The sequence below is a fragment of the Leuciscus leuciscus genome (genome assembly GCF_965113295.1).
Source record: "Leuciscus leuciscus genome assembly, chromosome: 16".
Taxonomy (NCBI): Eukaryota; Metazoa; Chordata; class Actinopteri; order Cypriniformes; family Leuciscidae; genus Leuciscus; species Leuciscus leuciscus.
The window spans coordinates 9768648-9789122 of record NC_138740.1 but is presented as its reverse complement, the minus strand read 5'-3'; the positions used below and the strand labels follow the sequence as shown (position 1 = coordinate 9789122).

Below are 20475 nucleotides of genomic sequence, written 5' to 3'. Positions count from 1 at the left end.
ACACCTCCTCATTCACGCACACACCTCCTCATTTAATCATTATTCCCTCTCAGCTGTCTCTCCTTTACTATTAGCCATCGCTCATTCCCTTCTTCACCTGAATCCTCTTTTCCTCTGATTAGCGTTCCTATTTCCTTTCCCCTTTCTCTACCTGTCTTTGCCTGAGTATTGCATTATCTCTCAACTGCAGAACGTCTATTAATCCCTGTCTCTGTCGTGTCATGTTTTAGTCCTGTCGTGTCGGGAGCTGATTATTTATGAGAGAAATCTACTGAGCCGGAGAATCGCCGCTTGCCTCTACTCTCCCTTGGGAAACGTCAGCCTGCTCCTTTTTTCGGTTTCGGAGCTTTCTTCTGAGCATCTCATTTCATCCGGGCTGACTGCTGTTTTCGTTTTCAACAAGCCGAGACCTAATTTGGACATTTTACTACTGCTTGTAGTTCTAAGTTTCCCTTTGAGTACCTTTTCTGTTTACTGAACTCTCTGGCAAGCTCTGCTTCAATTAAAGTGATTATTTCTCCGCATTTGCTGTCTGATCCTCTTACCTTCATGACAGAACACACCTCTTTTTCAGACCAGCACGCCCATGGGCGCACAAATGGGTGCAAATGCATTTGCTATCCAGGAGCCATCTTCCTGACGGAAACGAATAGGTGTGCCAGCAGGTAAGTGAGGCAATGGCTTGGTGCCTCTGTTGTAGTACGCTTGTTGGCGGTGTTGGCATGCCTTTCGTCTGTCTTGGACAGCTTTTTGAGTTGCTACCTGTGGCTGCAGATGCCTACTGGTCGCTGGGAGTATGGAACACAGTCGTCGGCTCATCAGAAGCTGGGCCAGTGACTGAAGGTAGTCAACTGGAGTGTTCCTGTACTCCAGCAGAGTGAGGTAGGGGGCTGTATTTACGGCTTTTGCCTTGTCCAGGATGCACTTTGCTGTCTGGACGGTCTTTTCAGCAAGGCCGTTGCTCTGTGGGTAACGCGGACTTGTGGTGGTGTGGGTGAAGTCCCACGCGTTTGCGAAGCGGCGGAACTCCTCAGAGCTGTAGCATGGTCAGTTGTCGCTGATGACTGTCTCTGCAATGCCGTGACGAGCGAACGCGGACTTGAGTTTGGCGATTACTGCAAGTGAGGTGCTACTTGTGAGCTGCTCCATTTCAAAGAATCTACTGTAGTAGTCTACAATGACGATGAAGTTTTGAGTGTTCCATGTGAAGAGGTCTGTGCCTACCACTTGCCATGGTCTCTCGGGTATGTCATGTGACCACAGTGGTTCTTTGGGGTTAGCATCACGTCGTTCCTGGCATAAACTGCACTGTTCTACTGTTGCTTCTATTTGTTTGCCCATCCCGGGCCAGAACAGGAGGTCTTGTGCTCTATGTTTGCTTTTCTCCATGCCCATATGTCCTGCGTGTACACGCTGGATCATGTCTCCTCTGAGGCTCTGGGGAACTATGATTTTTTCACCTTTGAAAAGTATTCCTTCCATCTCGGAGATCTCATCTTTGTCGTGGTTTTTGTCCCATAAAAACTCACTGTCCTGCTTCAGCAGTTGGTGTAGTGGTGCGTTTATCTCGGAGAGGCGTGGCGCGAATCTGGCCAAATAGTTAATCATCCCGAGAATGGTTTCTAACTCCCCTCTGCTTGTGGGTGGCTGCATGTCTTGTATCGCTTTCACCTTCGCTGGGTCTGGCTTGACGCCTTCTCGCGAGAGCGTGTGGCCGAAGTAGCTGACCTCTGATAAGCATATTTGGCATTTATCGGGATTTAGCCTTACCCCTCTTTCTCTTGTGCGTTTCAGCATGGCCCTGAGGTTGTTGTCGTGTTCAAGCTTTGTCTTGCCAAAGACGAGTATGTCGTCGACGATGGCAGCTACACCTGTGAGGCCTTCATATGTCTCGTCGACGCGCCTTTGGAATTCGTCTTGAGCTGAATTGATTTCGAATGGCAGCCTCAGGAACCTATATCTGCCGAAGGGGGTGTTACATGTTGTTAGCAGGGACGACGTTGTACTCAGCTTTATGGCCCAATAGCCTGATCTGGCGTCGAGGACGCTGAAGTACTTCGCTCCGGCGAGCTTTGTGGTGACATCCTCTAAAGTCGGTAAGGGGTAGTGGGGCCTTTTTATCGCCTTGTTGAGGTCTCTGGGGTCCAGGCAGACTCTCAGCTTGCCAGTCTGGGGGTTTTCTACAACAACGAGGGCATTAACCCATTCTGTGGGCTCTGTCACTTTGCAAATTACGTTGCTCTCTTCCATCTTGTCTAGCTCTTTTTTCAGTCTGTCTCGCAAAGCTATCGGTACTCTTCGTGGTGGGTACACTACTGGTGTGGCGTGCGGGTCGACATGGAGGTTGCACTCCCCAGGAAACTCTCCTATGCCCTGGAAGACGTCTGTGTATTCTTTAAGGAGGCTGTCTGTGTCTGTGCATGGTTTCGCTTCTTCCTCGGCCACAGCTAGTATCAGCTTGATTAACTTAACCCTCTAGGCGCCACGGTCGAGTTTACGCGACAAGATGCGGCACTGAATAAAACGGCCGATTTTGTCAAATAGGGTGTCAAATTTCGTTCGACCTCCCCTCCACTAGATGGCAGACATGTTATACTTCATCCCTGACTCAAAAAAACGTCATGCTTCTATACAAAATCTACGAGCTAGAGCGCATTGAAAATCAGTGCGAACAAAAGCGGAGCTAGTGTGCGAGTGAGCCATTTTATCAGAGCAATATTGTCAACGTCAGCGAGTATTTGCATTAGATTATTATTATTATTATTATATAATGACATCAATAAAGCTTACCCCCAATGAAGTGTTGGGAGTTTTATTCGCGGACCCTGATTCTGAAGGGGAATATCTGCCTTCAGAAGATGACGGTGATACTGAAAGTGAAAGTGTAGCCCTACACCAAGCACAAACGGTGAATCCTTTGCCCAATGTAACTTTAGATGGTCCTTTTCCCAATGTCAGTGGTGGGAACAATGTTTCCCGGGGTCGGAGTGTTCATTGCGAAGTTAGCAGGCGTGTTAGTGATGTGAGGAACGAGGTGGGAGATTTTTACCGCGCTAGCCGAGTAACTTCCCGCGAACGCGGCGGCGACAGTATTGTGGTGGAGACTTTGTCTAATGCCACTGGGTATGTTAGATGAGGTCGAAGTATTCATAGGACAGTTAGGGGGCAACGTGGCGGCAGGGTGGAGAGTCGCAATGACAATGAGTGTAGTCCGAGCTGTGCACACTCGGCGCGCGCGCGAGGCAGATCTAAGCAGGAGCAGAGGCAGTGTGACACGGGGCAGAGGGGCTATTATGCATAGTCTATCGCAAGCTGATGGGTATGCCGGCTTTGAGTACTTGGCTAATGAGTCTCAGTACCAAAGTTGGATCACACACTTTGATCAGCCAGTGGGATATCTGGGGGATAGAGAACTCTCCAATGCCAATTCGCCCCTAGATTTTTTATCACTCTTTCTCTCTGATGATTTCTGGAATTTAGTTGTAAATGTCCTTGTGATGTGTGCGTCTTTGTCAGCTAAAAAAAAAAAACAACAACCAAAAAAACATCAACAAAAACCAAAAAAACAAAAAAAAAAACTAACATTGTCTCTCGTCTTGTCTCGTCATCTCACTCATGATCTGTGTCTTGCCGTGGCGAGTGAACTTTTTAACTAAACAGGTCTTGTCTACTTGTGTTTGTGTGTCATATGAATAATATATATGTGCCCCATACATGGAATCAGAGTGCCTACTGTATGTAGTAAATGCAAAATCTCTACAGCAAAAGGCCAACCGCTACATGCATTCGGTTTGTTTCTACCATTTATTAGTAATGATTTACACAGTTTGTTTACTACTTACTATTTACCTGAGCATTCAGTATTGTGCAATATAGCATACAGAATGTGAGGGACATTTTGGGGGGAAAGAAGTGCTGCATTTTATCCTTTAACCCCCTGAGGTCTACGGTATCGCCGGCGATACCAGCTCGCTTTTTTTTTATCAATGTAAAAGAAACTCATAAATACTCTGTTGACTTTGATTTTCCATAGGAGTTTCATACATCAATCGATTCTGTTAAATGTGTATTATTTTTGTGTATACTCACAATAAAAACAAAGTGTTGTGCTTTTTGCCAAATAAAGAAAAATAAACACGAAGCGAGTTCTGCCTTCTCTCTGCCAGTGAAGTCCATTCTGAAACGCGTCCGAAAATGAACAATAACTCAGCGAATACTCAGTCAAACAGGCATACAGACACACAGGCATGAAGCTTGAATTCTCTTCTTTTAAATTAAGTAATTTATATAAAAAACAAATATTCTCATCTTGTGAAATCTGTATTAAAAGAGAGCGATTCCAGTCGAGCTCATCTCATCTCATTACGTTTTAATCGGCCCCGCCCACGGAGAGCGCGCGCTATTCAAACGCAAATGACTGAGACGATCCCATACAAACTGTGAACGCCCACATATCAGCTCGAGAAAACACATCAAGTTTATTCGGATAAGTGTACTTGTCTACACTGTCTCGCAGCGCTGTGAGGAAAAATAATAATGGAAAACTTACCTCAGAAGTGCTGGTATTTCGAGGAGCAACGGATGGAATAATGTAGTAAGTTTTTTTTTTCATTCTCAAGTAAATCGCGTTTCTGTGTGAATGAATGAACGCAGAGATGCGCTGTTTACCACAACTCGCAAAAAGACGGTTTAAATTTGAATTGCGTTTCTGTGTGTGAATGAATGATCTGCTTTTAGCAAACTATTTTGCTATACTGAGTAAAATCGATTGAAATATGTTGAAATAAAATGTATTTGTATAAGCAACGTATTAAACTGCAAATTAACATTTATATTCCTTATATTAAAAACGAAAGACCTATTTTACAGACAAATGAAAGACAACATTTCGTTGATTAGTTTTGGATAGATTACACATTTTTACTGTAAAATATCTGCCACCTCAAATAAGCTTTTGTTTGCCAATTTTTGCTAATATGTTAAATATAGTATGTTTTGTCAATGTAGGCTATATTCGAAGTAATGAATTCTTAACTTTGAAATATGTATGATAAAATGTATACTTTAGTTTTTACTAAGAAAGATTACACTTCAATTGTTGTTGTAATTGTAACCTTTTTAATAAAAAAAAATATATTTACAAGGTAGATGTAAACAAATTTTAAAAGGTAAATATAAGCATTTTCTTTAAATAATTTTTATTGTGTTTTATTATTGACAAATTTGGGGAGAGGATACATATTCCAAAACTGAAAATACAGTATGAGAATTAACTGCACAATTAATAGACATGTTTTCCTTGGATATTATACAATTTGCAAGCAAGATTTGTGAAAAAAAAATAAAATAAAATTGACATGCTTCCAACTGTGAACCAATTTGGTAGAATATATATATATATATATATATATATACTGTATATATATTGCTCTTGCATTCTTTCTTGTGGCTATAGGTGACACACCTGAATGAATGGCTCATTAAGTATGCGGGCCCCATTGTCTCCTCAGGTGTGAACCACTACATATGCATGATGCTGTTGAATGGTTGACGCCCCTTGCGCATATTGCCTTTACAAACAAAAAGTGTTTTACAAGATTTAAATCAATGTATTGTGTTATGTGAATGATAAGGGCAGGATGATTTTCACATCATTTTGAAGAAAAAACTCTAGGCAAAGACATCAATTAGTCAAAAGTCTTATTGACACGTATTTAGTATGTGTTTTGTGGCCTTATTTCAGAAACTTTAGTTTTTAGTTTTTTCAATAACCATGCATAAACATTATTCTCTCAAAAATACAAACATGTACATGCATGTTGCTCACATATTATGGTAGCCCTGTTTGTGCTAAATAGAGTGTAATTATACCTTTGCCATTAATATGTTTATAAGCAACTGAAAAAAGCACAAATGTCAGGGCATGTCAGAACATCTCAAGGACCCCAAAACACCCTCAGACCTCAGAAGGTTAAACATGTGACTTTTCATGAAAATTCTATAATCCAAGATGGCCGCCACCATATGACGTCATAATATGCAAATGAGATGGTAAAATGTAATCCCTACATAAACTTTGGGTCATCCTTAATATTTATCTCATTTACAGAAAGTCTCTATCTTTTATCACTTTTAAGATATAGCCTTTTGAAATTAAGATGTCAAAATCGAACGTTTTAAGAAAAAACCTCTGGCGCCTAAAGGGTTAAGGTCTAGGCTAGCTCTCCTCCCTAGGATGGGGGGTGCTTTGGTGTCCACTATGTAGAATTCGAGCACAATGGAGGTGTTTTTATACTTGCACTTTAGATGACAGGTGCCTTTCACTTTCAGGAACTCACCGCCATATCCTGAGATTTTTTGAGTGGTTGGTTTTATGGCAGTATCTCTAAACAGTCTTTCAAATATCTGTACTGGAATTGCATTGGTCTGTGCGCCAGTGTCAATTTTGAATTTAACTTTCTGAGTCCCGATTTCAATTTCAGCATAAGCTTGTTCGTTACATTTTCCTGTGTTTTCACTTGTAAGTCCGTCAATAAAAAGTTCTACCTGCTCATCTTCAGTGTCTTCATCCATCGTGTGAATCACTTTTCTTGTGTGGGTGTTTGTGTGTAGTTTTGACTTACAGACTTTTGCAAAGTGATTGAATTTTTTGCCTTTCATGCATTGCTTGCCTTTAGCTGGACAGGCGCCGTCTTTGGTGGTATGCAGGCCGCCGCATCTATCACATTCTCTTTGTGCTGTGGCGGGCTCTCTCGGCCTGGCTAAGTAACTCGTGCGCGCTGATCTGTGTTCCGGTCTTCGGGCTATGGCGTGTACAGCATCGTTGTTGGGGTATTTGCTTCCCACCATCTCTTTGAGTTGGACTTGTGCTAGCTCATGGGATCACGCAATGTCGATGGCTTGGTCTAGCGTTAGCTCCGCGCCGTGGCTGAGCAACTTCTCCCGCACTCGTGGTGAATTTGTAGCGAAAACAATGCGGTCTCGCACCATCTCGTCGCTGTTGGAGTATCGACAGTCCTTAAAGGGATAGTTCACTTTGAAATTAATTTTTGGTATGTTTTACATTTACATTTACATTTAGTCATTTAGCAGACGCCCTTATCCAAAGCGACTTACAAATTAGGACTAAGTTCAGCGAGTCATCATAAAGAGGCAAAAGCAACAACAACGCAGGAAGTGCTCAAAATACGAAGTTCAGGTATTATTCAGAGTAGTCTAAGCCTGATAAGTGATGTTTCAAAGGGAAAGGATTATTTTTATTTTATTTTTTTTTTGTATTTTTTTTTTATTTTATTTTATTTTTTTTCTATAAGGTTAAGTGCTCACGGAAGAGATTGGTTTTCAGCTGTTTTTTGAATGTTGTCAGGGATTCTGCATTCCGGATGAGGGTGGGGAGAGCGTTCCACCAGCATGGAACTGTAAATGAGAATGTTCTGGAAAGTGATTTTGTGGCTTTCTGTGATGGAACCACGAGACGTCGCTCGTTGACCGACGTCTCGTGGTTCCATCACAGAAAGCCACAAAATCACTTTTGTGTTTTAGCTTACCTCAAGGGCATCCAAGATGTAGGTGTCTTTTTTTCCGCAGTAGTTTCACTTTTGATATTTTTAGGTCAAACCGTTCTTGTCTGTCAGTCATATAATACAGGTCTATGGTCATTATCTCAAAACACAAGCACAGAGTCCAAATTAAAACAATTCCCCGTCGTCCAAATTAAACCCCTTACTGTTCGTTTTCTCACACAAACCGCTCGTTTCGTGTCTTAGGCCATCAATGTGTACTTATGATGGGGAATTGTTTAATTTGGACGACGGGGAATTGTTTTAATTTGGACTCTGTGCTTGTGTTTTGAGATAATGACCATAGACCTGCATTATATGACTGACAGACAAGAACGGTTTGACCTAAAAATATCAAAATTGAAACTACTGCGGAAAAAAAGACACCTACATCTTGGATGCCCTTGAGGTAAGCTAAAACATACCAAAAATTAATTTCAAAGTGAACTATCCCTTTAACTATCAGCTTCAGTTCCGTGACAAAGTGTTCAAAAGGTCTAGTATGTAGTATGTTTGTAGTTTCTTCGCGTCGTCATCTGTTAGTGTCCATGTGTTGAAAATGTCGCGCCCTTTTTCCCCGATCCATAAGAGGAGATAGCTGCATTTGTCCTGTTCGCGTTTCTCCCGTAGAGGTCCGGAGAATATTAGCTCCGCGTGCTGCTTGAAACGCTGCCACGCTTCCGGTAAGTTAGCTGATTCCCAATCCATCTTGGGTGCTGGGACGCCGAAACTATCCATGTTTCTTCCGGGACGTGAGTACTAGCCTCTACTCTGACACCATGTAATGTTTGCTCACTGGCTAAACTATATTTTAGATATAATAACTGGAACAGACACGGAGCTTCCGAAACTACAAGTTTTTATTACTCTTGCTCTCTCTAACCTTGTGTAACCCATGTTAAAATATGACATAAATAAGAATAAATAGTTTAAAAGCTGCATAAATAAGTTTGAAAGTTAGGTGATTCATTTTAATGTAAGTTAATTCATCAGAGTTAAAAATGTTAAAAATGTTAATACAACAATTTACTGTTTAAGATTAAAAGTATGCTGACAGAAAATCCATGTCACTGCCCCTTTAAGGGACTAGTGACGTTAGACGCAGTACTTCAGTGACGCTGCAGCGCGGAGGCCTGAGGGAGAGAGCAGAGGAGAGATCGGAGAGAACGAACTGTGTTTAATAAGCAGAGAAAAGAGTGAAAAAGTTGATTTTGCAGTTGAAAAACATAACTTACCTGGTCGGGAACTGACGGGGATTTTATGAGAACTAAGCCACACCGGTTTTGGTCAGGTTTTTTTGCTTGGTTTGAGGCTCGGTCGGAGCGAGGATTGGCCTGCAGTGTGCGGGTGTGCACATGCACAGACGGGATTCAAGATGGCGAGCCAGACCCAGACTTTCAACTCATCTTCTCCATCGCATCAGTGAGGAAATCTGCTGCGAATGGTGACTCGCTGCCAGAGTGGTAGGAGTATCAGAAATTGTTTTTGAACTGAACTGGAAACCGATTGAACTATTATTTTTGGACTGAATCGAACTGAAACTCTTCATCGAACTGAACAATTGAACTCACATTTGGACTTGAACTTGAGTTTAAGGTTTCACACTTTTATTTTCATATTGAGTTCATATGTTGAATGTGATTTGAAATACTTGTGGTCCACTTTGATTTGGTTGTGTAAATTGAAGGTATTTTCTTACCTGTAAAAGAAAGGAAAAAGAGTTAACTCAGGAAGAAAAATAGGAATTCTAAAATAGATACAATCTAGGAAAAGACCGGTCTAACTTAGATTAGTCTGACTAAAATAACTTAGGTGAACTAAAGAACAAAAAGAGAGTGAAATACCTTTCCATTTATTATACTTACCTCAATATTAAGAATCTGCAGGGTATTTTTGTTTTGTTTTGCATTCTGTTTATTCTATGTGTGTTTTGCATTCAGTAAATTGCCGGCCTTTTGTATTTAAATCAACGGTCTCTGGTGTAATTATTTTTGCTCCCCACTCCTTAGAACCTAGAACTGGTCCAGTGGCGCAGTAAGTGGTGTGATACCGGTGCTACAACTTGGCGAGCCAGCCAGGAGTGGCTTAAAGCATTTAAAACTAGAAACCAGAGACTGTATAGTATTGTTATCAGTGATTCATTATGGATGTTATTCAAGCGAGTAGTGTGAAAATCCCTAACTCAGTCATAGTTAGTGGTATAGCCGGTACAGAAACTGATGAAGAACTGTATGATTTCCTGAAACAATATGGTTCCATTCAAAGGGTAATCCCAGTAGATTTCGCTGAGCCAACGTCAGACAAACAGGTTGTAGTAGAGTATGTGTACGGTACAGCTATGCAGTCTCTATTACCTTCATTGCCACACAGACTCAACAGTAAGACTCAGACTGATGTCATTTATCACATTAGAGCCTTAGCCAGTGTCTACACACCTGTAGCTAGCAAAACAGCTACACAGACTTACCTTTCAGAGTTAAAGGACATTGCAAAACTGACTGGCAAAGACTTTGCAGCTGTCCTCAGAGAAGAGCTCTCCGTCATCAGTGAGAGTGTTGATCTAGATCAATCAGAAACCCAAGATGAAGATATGGAACAGAACTCACCTGATGCCCCAGGGCAATATGGCCCTGAAAATGCTGCACAGGTAAGCCCCCTGCCCAGTACGGCCCCGGGGCAGCACGTTCAACATCATTGGTCTCCACCACCATCTAAAGAAAAGACACAGCCTGCTCTGAAACTTTCTGACGTCAACCCACCTGACATACAAAAAGTAATAGTCGAGCACATAGTGAGAAATGAAGATTCTGCTCTGCAGGTGCACACTTCTTTGAGACTCAGACCCTTCTCTGAGCGTTTCCCCCGATCCAACAATGAAGTGGATTATGAGACATGGCGTTCCAATGTGGAACTTCTCCTTAAAGACACTACGCAGTCTAATCTTTACAAGTCACGAAAGCTTCTTGAAAGTCTCTTATCACCTGCCATCGATATTGTGAAGCACCTGACACCTGAATCTCCCCTTAATGCGTACTTAGAGATCTTGGACTCCGCTTTCGGCACTGTCGAGGATGGAGATGACCTTTTCGCAAAGTATCTTAACACAATGCAAGATAACGGTGAGAAACCCTCAGCTTATCTACAACGGCTGCAGGTGATGCTGAACACCACCCTCAGGAGGGGAGGTGTAACCGCAAGTGACCTTGACCGGCATCTTCTCAGACAGTTTGTCAGAGGCTGCTGGGACAACATCTTAATAGCTGAACTCCAGTTAGAACAAAAGAAACAGAACCCCACCTACCTTTGCTGAACTTCTCCTGTTACTCCGCATAGCAGAAGATAAGCGTACTTCCAAAGCATCCCGCATGAAACGGCACCTCAATATTGCGAAGCCAAGAGTGTCTTCTTATTATCAAGGTATTTATGTGCAGAGTGAAGACTGCAACCCATCTCAGCCAGCTCTTGATCACAGGTCCGAAATCCAAGACCTAAAGAAACAAATAGCTGATTTACAGTCCCAGCTCACACGTATCACACAGAAAGACAGTAGAAAGGCTAAACCAGCTGCCAGACCAGTAGCTCCCCAAACAGCGATCACTCCAACATCTCAAAGGCCGCACCACAGCCGAGATGTAAACAACAACACAAGCAATAGACCAAGGCCCTGGTATTGCTTTAGATGTGGAGAGGACGGACACATTAAGCCTCAGTGTGAAAGTGAGCCGAACCCATCTCTTGTAGCTGAGAAGAGGAAGCAGCTAAGAGAAAAGCAGTTAACATGGGACATTGAAAATGGTGCTTCAAAGCCTGACCATTTAAACTAGACCCAGTTCCGGTTGTGGGACAAACGGGGACTGGAACACAGACAAAGTGTCCCAAAAAGAAGCTGCACAGAGCCCGTGTGTACTCTCACACAAAAAAACAGACAGTGACCCTGCCAAAAGGGCTGATTGGAGCCAAGTGCACTGCACAAGTGACCATTGGTAACAAAGACTGCAGATGCTTGTTGGATTCAGGCTCTCAAGTAACAACGATCCCCAACTCTTTCTATTTAGAGAACCTTTCTCACTTACCTATGAATTCCTTGAATGACCTGCTTGAAGTGGAAGGAGCCAACGGCCAAAGCGTCCCTTACCTTGGCTATGTTGAGGCCACCATCAGATTCCCAAAGAGCTTGCTTGGAGCGGACATTGAGGTGCCCACACTGGTTTTGGTTGTACCTGACATGCGCTCCACCTTGTCATCAGTGCTTATAGGCACAAATACTTTGGATGTTCTCTATGAAAAGTATGCAGATATCGCACCTCAGAACTATGAGTCTCTTCCTTACGGATACAAAGTTGTCTTAAAGACCCTTGAAATCAGGAAAAGACAGTCTGTTGATTCCAGTCTAGGAGAGGTGAGGCTTCATAGTAGGGACTTTGAGACTATTGCAGCTGGACAGACCAAAGTCCTTGAAGGATCAGTGAGCCGCAGGACAACTGATGTTGGAAAGTGGGTGATGGTAGAGTCACCAAAGTCATCTTCCCTGCCAGGTGGCATTCTGGTGACCGATAGCTTGGTAAGCCTGCCACCGAAACTACCACGCTGCATACCAGTCATGCTCAAGAATGAGTCACATCATGACATCACCCTGTCTCCAAAGGCTGTAATAGCAGAGATACACGCTGTCAAGAGTGTTCAATCAATTAAGACCCCTGACTCAGACCTTCCCACCAAACCTGACCAAAAATTAAATCTCAACCTTGACTTCACTGACTCTCCTGTACCCAATGAGTGGAAAGAGAGGATAATTGAGAAATTAAGTTCCATGCCGGAGGTGTTTGCACTGCACGAGCTTGATTTTGGTCGCACTGACAAAATAAAACACCACATAACCCTCAGTGACGAGACAACATTCAAACATAGACCAAGACCTAAACACCCCCAAGATATAGAGGCTGTGCGTAACCATCTCCAGCAACTCCTTGATGCAGAAGTCATCCATGAATCGGAGTCGCCCTTCTCCTCGCCGATTGTCGTCGTCAGGAAAAAGAATGGCGATGTCAGACTCTGCATAGACTACAGAAAATTGAACACCCAAACAGTAAAAGATTAATATGCCTTACCTAATCTTGAGGAGTCATTCTCGGCGTTGACCGGGTCCAGGTGGTTCTCAGTGCTCGATCTCAAATCAGGCTTCTATCAAATAGAGATGGAGGAAGCAGACAAACACAAAACCGCATTCGTCTGCCCACTAGGATTCTTCGAGTTCAACAGGATGCCTCAGGGGATAACTAACGCCCCTAGTACGTTCCAGAGGCTTATGGAGTGCTGTATGGGAGAGTTGAACTTGAAGCAAGCCCTAGTTTTTCTTGATGACCTCATCATCTTCTCCTCGACACTGGAGGAACACGAGGAAAGGTTGATGCGCGTGCTCAACCAATTGAAAGAGTTTGGCTTGAAACTGTCACCAGGGAAGTGCAAGTTCTTCCAAACTTCTGTAAAGTACCTCGGCCACATCGTGTCTGAAAGGGGCATCGAAACTGATCCAGACAAAGTAGCAGCATTAAAAACCTGGCCAAAACCAAACAACCTGAAAGAGCTAAGAACCTTCCTGGGTTTCTGCGGTTATTACCGCCGGTTCGTAAAAGACTACTCAAAGATTGTGAAGCCGCTCAACGAGCTCACTGCTGGCTATCCGCCGCTGAGAAAGCGCACTAAAACCACAGAGAACCCTGAGAAATACTACAACCCAAAGGACCTCTTTGGTGACAGATGGACCAGCTCTTGCCAGGCAGCGTTCGACACCATAATCGAAAAACTGACAACAGCACCCATCCTCGGGTTTGCTGACCCCAAGCTCCCCTACATCTTACACACAGATGCGAGCACCTCAGGACTCGGTGCTGCCCTTTACCAGGAGCAACGGGGACGGAAACGAGTGGTTGCCAATGCAAGTCGAGGTCTGTCGAAATGTGAGTCCAGGTATCCTGGGCAGTGAAAGAGAAATTCCAGGACTACCTATACGGGAATACGTTCCTTGCTGTCACCGATAGCAACCCATTAACATATATTCTTACCTCTGCTAAACTCGACGCCACGAGCTACAGATGGTTAGCCGCTCTGTCGACATTTGATTTCCAGCTACAATACAGAGCCGGTAAGCAAAATCAAGACGCGGACGGGCTGTCCAGGCGTCCCCACGGCAGATTACCTGATGACACATCATCACAAAAAGAGTTGGAGAGGATACAACAATTTACAAAAAGACACTTGTCAGAGACTGATTATGCACACCTGGATGAAAACACCATCAAAGCTATCTGTGAGAAGCACTTGGTTCGCCAAGTGATCGACAATCACTCTGGGGAAACATCACCCGGCACCACCTTGGTTGTGTCACTTGCCCATCATCCAAAGGCTCTCCCACAAAGCTTTGAAGAAGAGGATCAGCTTGGTGGCTTACCTGTCATCCCTTCATTAGCACCAGCTGAATTAAAAGACAAGCAAAATGCTGATCCCTGCATCCGTGAAGTACTCAGGCAAGTGGAGTTAGAAGAGAAACCCCCACCATCCTTGAGGAAGGAACTTCCTGAGCTTGGTCTCTTATTAAGAGAGTGGGACAAACTTACTGTCTTAAATGGTGTCTTATATCGCAAGCGGCAAGAGGGTGCTAAGACTCACTACCAGCTTGTGCTCCCCGAAGTCCTGAGATCATTAGTCCTCAAGAGCCTCCATGTCGACATGGGCCACATGGGCGTGGAGCGCACTCTAGATCTCGTCCGGAAGCGTTTCTATTGGCCCAAAATGTCAGCTGAGGTGGAAGCTAAGGTCAAAACCTGCTACCTCTGCATACGACGTAAGGCTATGCCTGAGAAAGCCGCACCACTCGTCAACATCATCGCTACAAGACCACTCGAATTTGTGTGCATGGATTTTCTCAGTGTGGAGCCGGACTCCAGTAACACCAAAGACATTCTGGTCATTACCGACCATTTTACAAAATATGCAGTGGCCGTCCCCACCCCGAATCAGAAAGCCAGGACAGTGGCCAAGAGCCTGTGGGACCACTTTTTCGTCCATTATGGCATCCCTGAAAAACTCCACAGTGACCAAGGTCCCGACTTTGAGTCCCGAACAATAAAAGAACTGTGTGAGCTCATTGGCACTCAAAAGATAAGAACCACCCCTTACCATCCGAGAGGGAACCCTGTAGAACGCTTCAACAGGACCCTGCTCAACATGTTGGGAACCCTCGAGAATCAGAAAAGGAGTCACTGGCGGGATTACGTCAAACCATTAGTACACGCTTATAATTGTACTAAAAACGAGACAACTGGTTTTACCCCTTACGAGTTAATGTTCGGGCGTCAGCCAAGATTACCAGTTGACCTAGCCTTTGGCCTACCAGTCAATCACCAGCCAGGCTCACACTCGCAATATGTTCGCAACCTGAAATCCCAACTCGAAGACAGTTACAAAGTAGCAACCGAGAATGCTAAAAAGACAGCCAGTCGCAACAAAGCGAGGTTTGACAAGCATGTTGTTGACTCCACCTTGAAGGAAGGCGACAGAGTCTTGGTCCGAAACGTCCGCCTTAGAGGCAAGCACAAGTTGGCCGACAAGTGGGAGTCCGATGTGTATATTGTCCAGAGACAGTCTGGAGACGTCCCAGTGTATGTTGTGAGGCCTGAGACAAGAGATGGTCCACAAAGAACTCTTCATCGTGACCTCCTGCTGCCATGCGGTTTCCTTCCTGTGACTTCAATCGAAAGTGAAACTAACCCGTCAATGGCAGTGAGACGACCAAGAACTCGACAACATCCTAAAAATGACAGTTCAGATGGAGTTGATGGGCATGAATCCCAATCTGACTCTGAGGAATATCACTATGATGGACACAGAAACCTAAGAGTGGAAATAGTAGGGTTTGACCCGACCCCTGAACCCATAGAACACTTACCAGAAAGGATTGAACCGGAACCCTCCAAAGAGTTGACTGCTGTTAAGCAAGGTCCTTCAAACGTAGCCAAAGCTCTTCCTGAGGATGTTCCAGTAGAGACTTGTGACCTGAACTTACCTGATCCTGCAAACTATGACTTACCTGACCCTGGAGACTATGACTTTCCTGACCCTGGAAACTATGACTTACCTGACCCTGGAAACAATGACTTACCTGATCCTGAAGAGAGCAGCTCAACCGCTGGACAGGAAACTGGAAACCTACCTGAGGAAGACCTGGATAATGTCCATCCTTCTACTCAACCTGCTCAGGAGGGCAAAGAAAACACAAGTGTTATGGACCAAACTGACATCCAGACAGAAGGTGACTGTTCTAGAAGACCTATCAGAGACAGAAAAGTGGCTAAAAGACTGACTTACCCTGAGCTAGGGAACCCGTTGGTTACAATAGTTCAGTCTTTATTTCAAACCTTGAGTGATGTGTTTACAGATTCCCTTAAAGAGCCTAGCTTTCCAAAAAACCCTAGAGTTATGACAGTATAGATTCAGAATGCACAGGGACGTGCATTAGGTAAAGAGGGGAGGATGTAACCCATGTTAAAATATGACATAAATAAGAATAAATAGTTTAAAAGCTGCATAAATAAGTTTGAAAGTTAGGTGATTCATTTTAATGTAAGTTAATTCATCAGAGTTAAAAATGTTAAAAATGTTAATACAACAATTTACTGTTTAAGATTAAAAGTATGCTGACAGAAAATCCATGTCACTGCCCCTTTAAGGGACTAGTGACGTTAGACGCAGTACTTCAGTGACGCTGCAGCGCGGAGGCCTGAGGGAGAGAGCAGAGGAGAGATCGGAGAGAACGAACTGTGTTTAATAAGCAGAGAAAAGAGTGAAAAAGTTGATTTTGCAGTTGAAAAACATAACTTACCTGGTCGGGAACTGACGGGGATTTTATGAGAACTAAGCCACACCGGTTTTGGTCAGGTTTTTTTGCTTGGTTTGAGGCTCGGTCGGAGCGAGGATTGGCCTGCAGTGTGCGGGTGTGCACATGCACAGACGGGATTCAAGATGGCGAGCCAGACCCAGACTTTCAACTCATCTTCTCCATCGCATCAGTGAGGAAATCTGCTGCGAATGGTGACTCGCTGCCAGAGTGGTAGGAGTATCAGAAATTGTTTTTGAACTGAACTGGAAACCGATTGAACTATTATTTTTGGACTGAATCGAACTGAAACTCTTCATCGAACTGAACAATTGAACTCACATTTGGACTTGAACTTGAGTTTAAGGTTTCACACTTTTATTTTCATATTGAGTTCATATGTTGAATGTGATTTGAAATACTTGTGGTCCACTTTGATTTGGTTGTGTAAATTGAAGGTATTTTCTTACCTGTAAAAGAAAGGAAAAAGAGTTAACTCAGGAAGAAAAATAGGAATTCTAAAATAGATACAATCTAGGAAAAGACCGGTCTAACTTAGATTAGTCTGACTAAAATAACTTAGGTGAACTAAAGAACAAAAAGAGAGTGAAATACCTTTCCATTTATTATACTTACCTCAATATTAAGAATCTGCAGGGTATTTTTTTGTTGTTTTGCATTCTGTTTATTCTATGTGTGTTTTGCATTCAGTAAATTGCCGGGCTTTTGTATTTAAATCAACGGTCTCTGGTGTAATTATTTTTGCTCCCCACTCCTTAGAACCTAACTGGTCCAGTGGCGCAGTAAGTGGTGTGATACCGGTGCTACACTCGCGAGATGCGAGACTTGCCCGAGGGCTACGGTGTCACTTTTAGGACATACAGTAACAGTCAGGATGTTACAAGATGTTTCAGATGCTTTTCTATTTAATACTTTATGTAGTACTGCTTAATACAGCGTCTGTTCTCTTGTCGCTCGAATTGCTCTTTGATGCCATACATCACAGTCACGTGGCGTCGGCGCTGTCTCAAGGCGGACACAATTTCTAACCGGCATGCACTGCTTCTAGTCAGCCTCCGATTGGTCTACACAGCGCAGTATGAAGTCGAACAAGCCTTTTGTCTTCTCATGTGATACTCTGATCTGTTTGTCACTGGTTCACTTTTTAATTATTCACAGGTGTGTCTTGTTAAGTCATTATTCTTTGTGTATATGGCTTTTGCAAGCAGGACGGTGGCCATGAGAGAACGGTGGTAGGCCAGTGGCGTGATTACTGTTGAGCGGAGGAGATTTTTGTTTTTGTGGGGTGGTGGTGGTGATTTACACAAGGTCAATGAAAGAATTCACATTTGAATTCATTCATGCCTGTCAAAAATCTATAGTATGTCAATGTGCATGTTAATAAAACTTAATTTATTGATTGCATGTGTATTTCAATTTGGTAACACCAAAATGATTTGTAATAACAACTGGATTGTATTTGTAATAACAACTGATTTTTGTTTTGTTTTAATATTGTACATCATGAAATTAACAAATGTCCACACAAACACATTCACAGACTGTCAAAAAACTGATTTCTCCAGGCTTCTTGGGAATTAATAACAGAGCTCGCAAACAACTTTGTCATTTTGTGTTAGCTCTTAACCTTAGCAATCAATCTTTTTCTGAAAAAGGGAACAGAGAATTAAAATGACATGCGAGGATAGGGGAAGCTTCAATTATTGTACAGATGAATGTATCTTGTGCCGGTTCAGTGTGGCTTAGCTATTTTCTGAATGATATCATACCCACCGTCTTCATTAAGTGGCTGCCATTTAAATCAGTGGGTGCTAAAATGGATTGTCAACAGATGGTGAAAGGATATGACTGTTAACACAGTTGCTTAGTAACACAATCAGCCTCTGAAATGAGAGCCAATGGCTCCTTTGCATTTTTCAATGGAAGGTGAGAGTACAGTTGGTTCCCATCATGCACAAAAAGCTTGTGTGAATTGAAATCTCTGGTACTACTACATGTAGTACAATTATCTGCAGTGACTTACTTGAATGAAACACAACGTAAGAATTATTCTGTTTTTAGAACCATGTTATAGGTAGCCATCAGGTGACACATGGAGAAAAAAAACCTTGGGAGAAACCAGGCTCAGTCGGGGGGGCCAGTTCTCCTCTGGCCAACGAACGAACAGTGTATGATTATGATTTAGGCAGCATTCTAGGTCAGAAGTCAGATTGGATTGGAACATTCAGAATATTATCCAGTTTCATCTGGTTGGAGATCGCAATGTATCACAATGTACAGAAAGCAATGTACAGAATGCGTAAAGTACAAACATTAAAGAAAATAATTGAATAAGAATATGACAAAGCACTGTGTGTGTGTGTGTGTGTGTATATACATACATCACACACACACACACACACACACACACGCACACACACACACACACACACACACACACACACACACACACACACACACACACACACGCACACACACACACACACAGTGCTTTGTCATATTCTCATTCAATTATTTTCTTTAATGTTTGTACTTTACACATTCTGTACATTGCTTTCTGTACTATGCAAGACGACCAGCAGATGGCGCCATAGACAAAGAGTTTGAAATGATACATTGTGATATATATATAATGGAATATTATTACACTCTCTTTGATTTATTTATTTTTTATCTTTTATAATCTTTTATAATAGTTTTTTTTTTTTTTTTTTTTTTTTTTTTTTTTTTACCAATGCCACATCATATAAATAATTATCCTTAACCATGGTCATAATAATGCTTACGAGCACTTTTAAAACGTTGACAGTGTGTTATCTTGTATAACATGAAACCAATAACAGATGGGCTGAAGGGCAGTTCTGGACCTCCATACTATAATTTTCACTCTTAAATCTTTCTTTCTTTCTTTCTTTCTTTCATTTTTTTTTTTGAACATTATATTTATTGAATTTTTAACAGAACAAACAAGTGATACGACATAAGCTTAATATTTCACAACCTAATCCCAAAGTAAATAGAAATAAATAATAATAAAAAAATAAAATAAAACAAATAAAAAAAACATCACACATAACAAAGACAATGATAATAAAGAGCAAAAAAACAAACAAACACAGCTCGGCAGTCAGCTTTACTTTCTTAATTTCCTTCATAATGTCTCAGGAACTCAGTTAAAGGTGACCATATTTCTTCAAAATTTCCTCCCTTTCCTCTAACAATATAAGTGAGTCGTTCCAATACAATACATGATGCCATCTCCTTCACCCACATATGATTTGAGGGTACATCCATTTTCTTCCAGTACAGAGATATTAACCGCCTGGCCTGTATGAGTCCAAAGTCAATCAGTTTTATTTGTCTGGAGCTAAAAACACAGTTCTCTGGATATATACCCAACACACATACTTTTGCCTCAGCAGGTATGTTTACTCCAGCAATCTTTGACAGAGTCTGCATGATTGACTTCCAATATTGATGTAATTTTGGACAGTCCCATACACAGTGAAAAAGAGTACCCTTTTCCATCTAAACATTTACTACAGCTATCTGGGATATTAGGTGACCAACGGTTCAGTTTGACCGGAGTTATGTAGGTTCTCATCAACCATTTATATTGGAGGAGTTTCATCCTAGTACTAATTGGACTGTTTTTGGGCTTTTAAACATGCAGCTTCCCAGTCTACCACCTTTATCTCCTCTTGGATGTCAGATCTCCATGCATCCAGCTTATCAGCGCTGGATTCCTCATCATGTGTTAGTAAAGCTGCATAAAATAAAGAAATATGACCTCTCTTTTCAAGATTTTGCAATATAATATTCTCTAGGTTTGACAGTGTTGGTTCAGATTCAATCTGTTTATATTTCGACATAATGAAATGTTTAATTTGTAAATGTTTATAGAAATGTTTCTTTGGAATGTTATATGTTTGGCATAACTGCTCAAATGTAAGAAGGTTGCCATCCTTATAAAGGTCTGCCAGCTTCTGTACACCTTTATCTGCCCAGATTTTGAAACCCCCA

At 42.4% G+C, this 20475-nt stretch overlaps 1 protein-coding gene across 1 annotated transcript; it reads left to right on the top strand.

Moving 5' to 3' along the window:
• Positions 1–8568: 8568 nt before the first annotated feature.
• Positions 8569–10869, top strand: LOC309477521 (uncharacterized protein; the record flags this gene model as incomplete). The annotated part of the gene is made up of 2 exons (XM_082140805.1): positions 8569–9155; positions 9569–10869. The coding sequence occupies exon 2, from the start codon at positions 9703–9705 to the stop codon at positions 10867–10869; it is 1167 nt and encodes a 388-aa protein (XP_081996931.1). The 5' UTR covers positions 8569–9155; positions 9569–9702.
• Positions 10870–20475: the final 9606 nt, after the last annotated feature.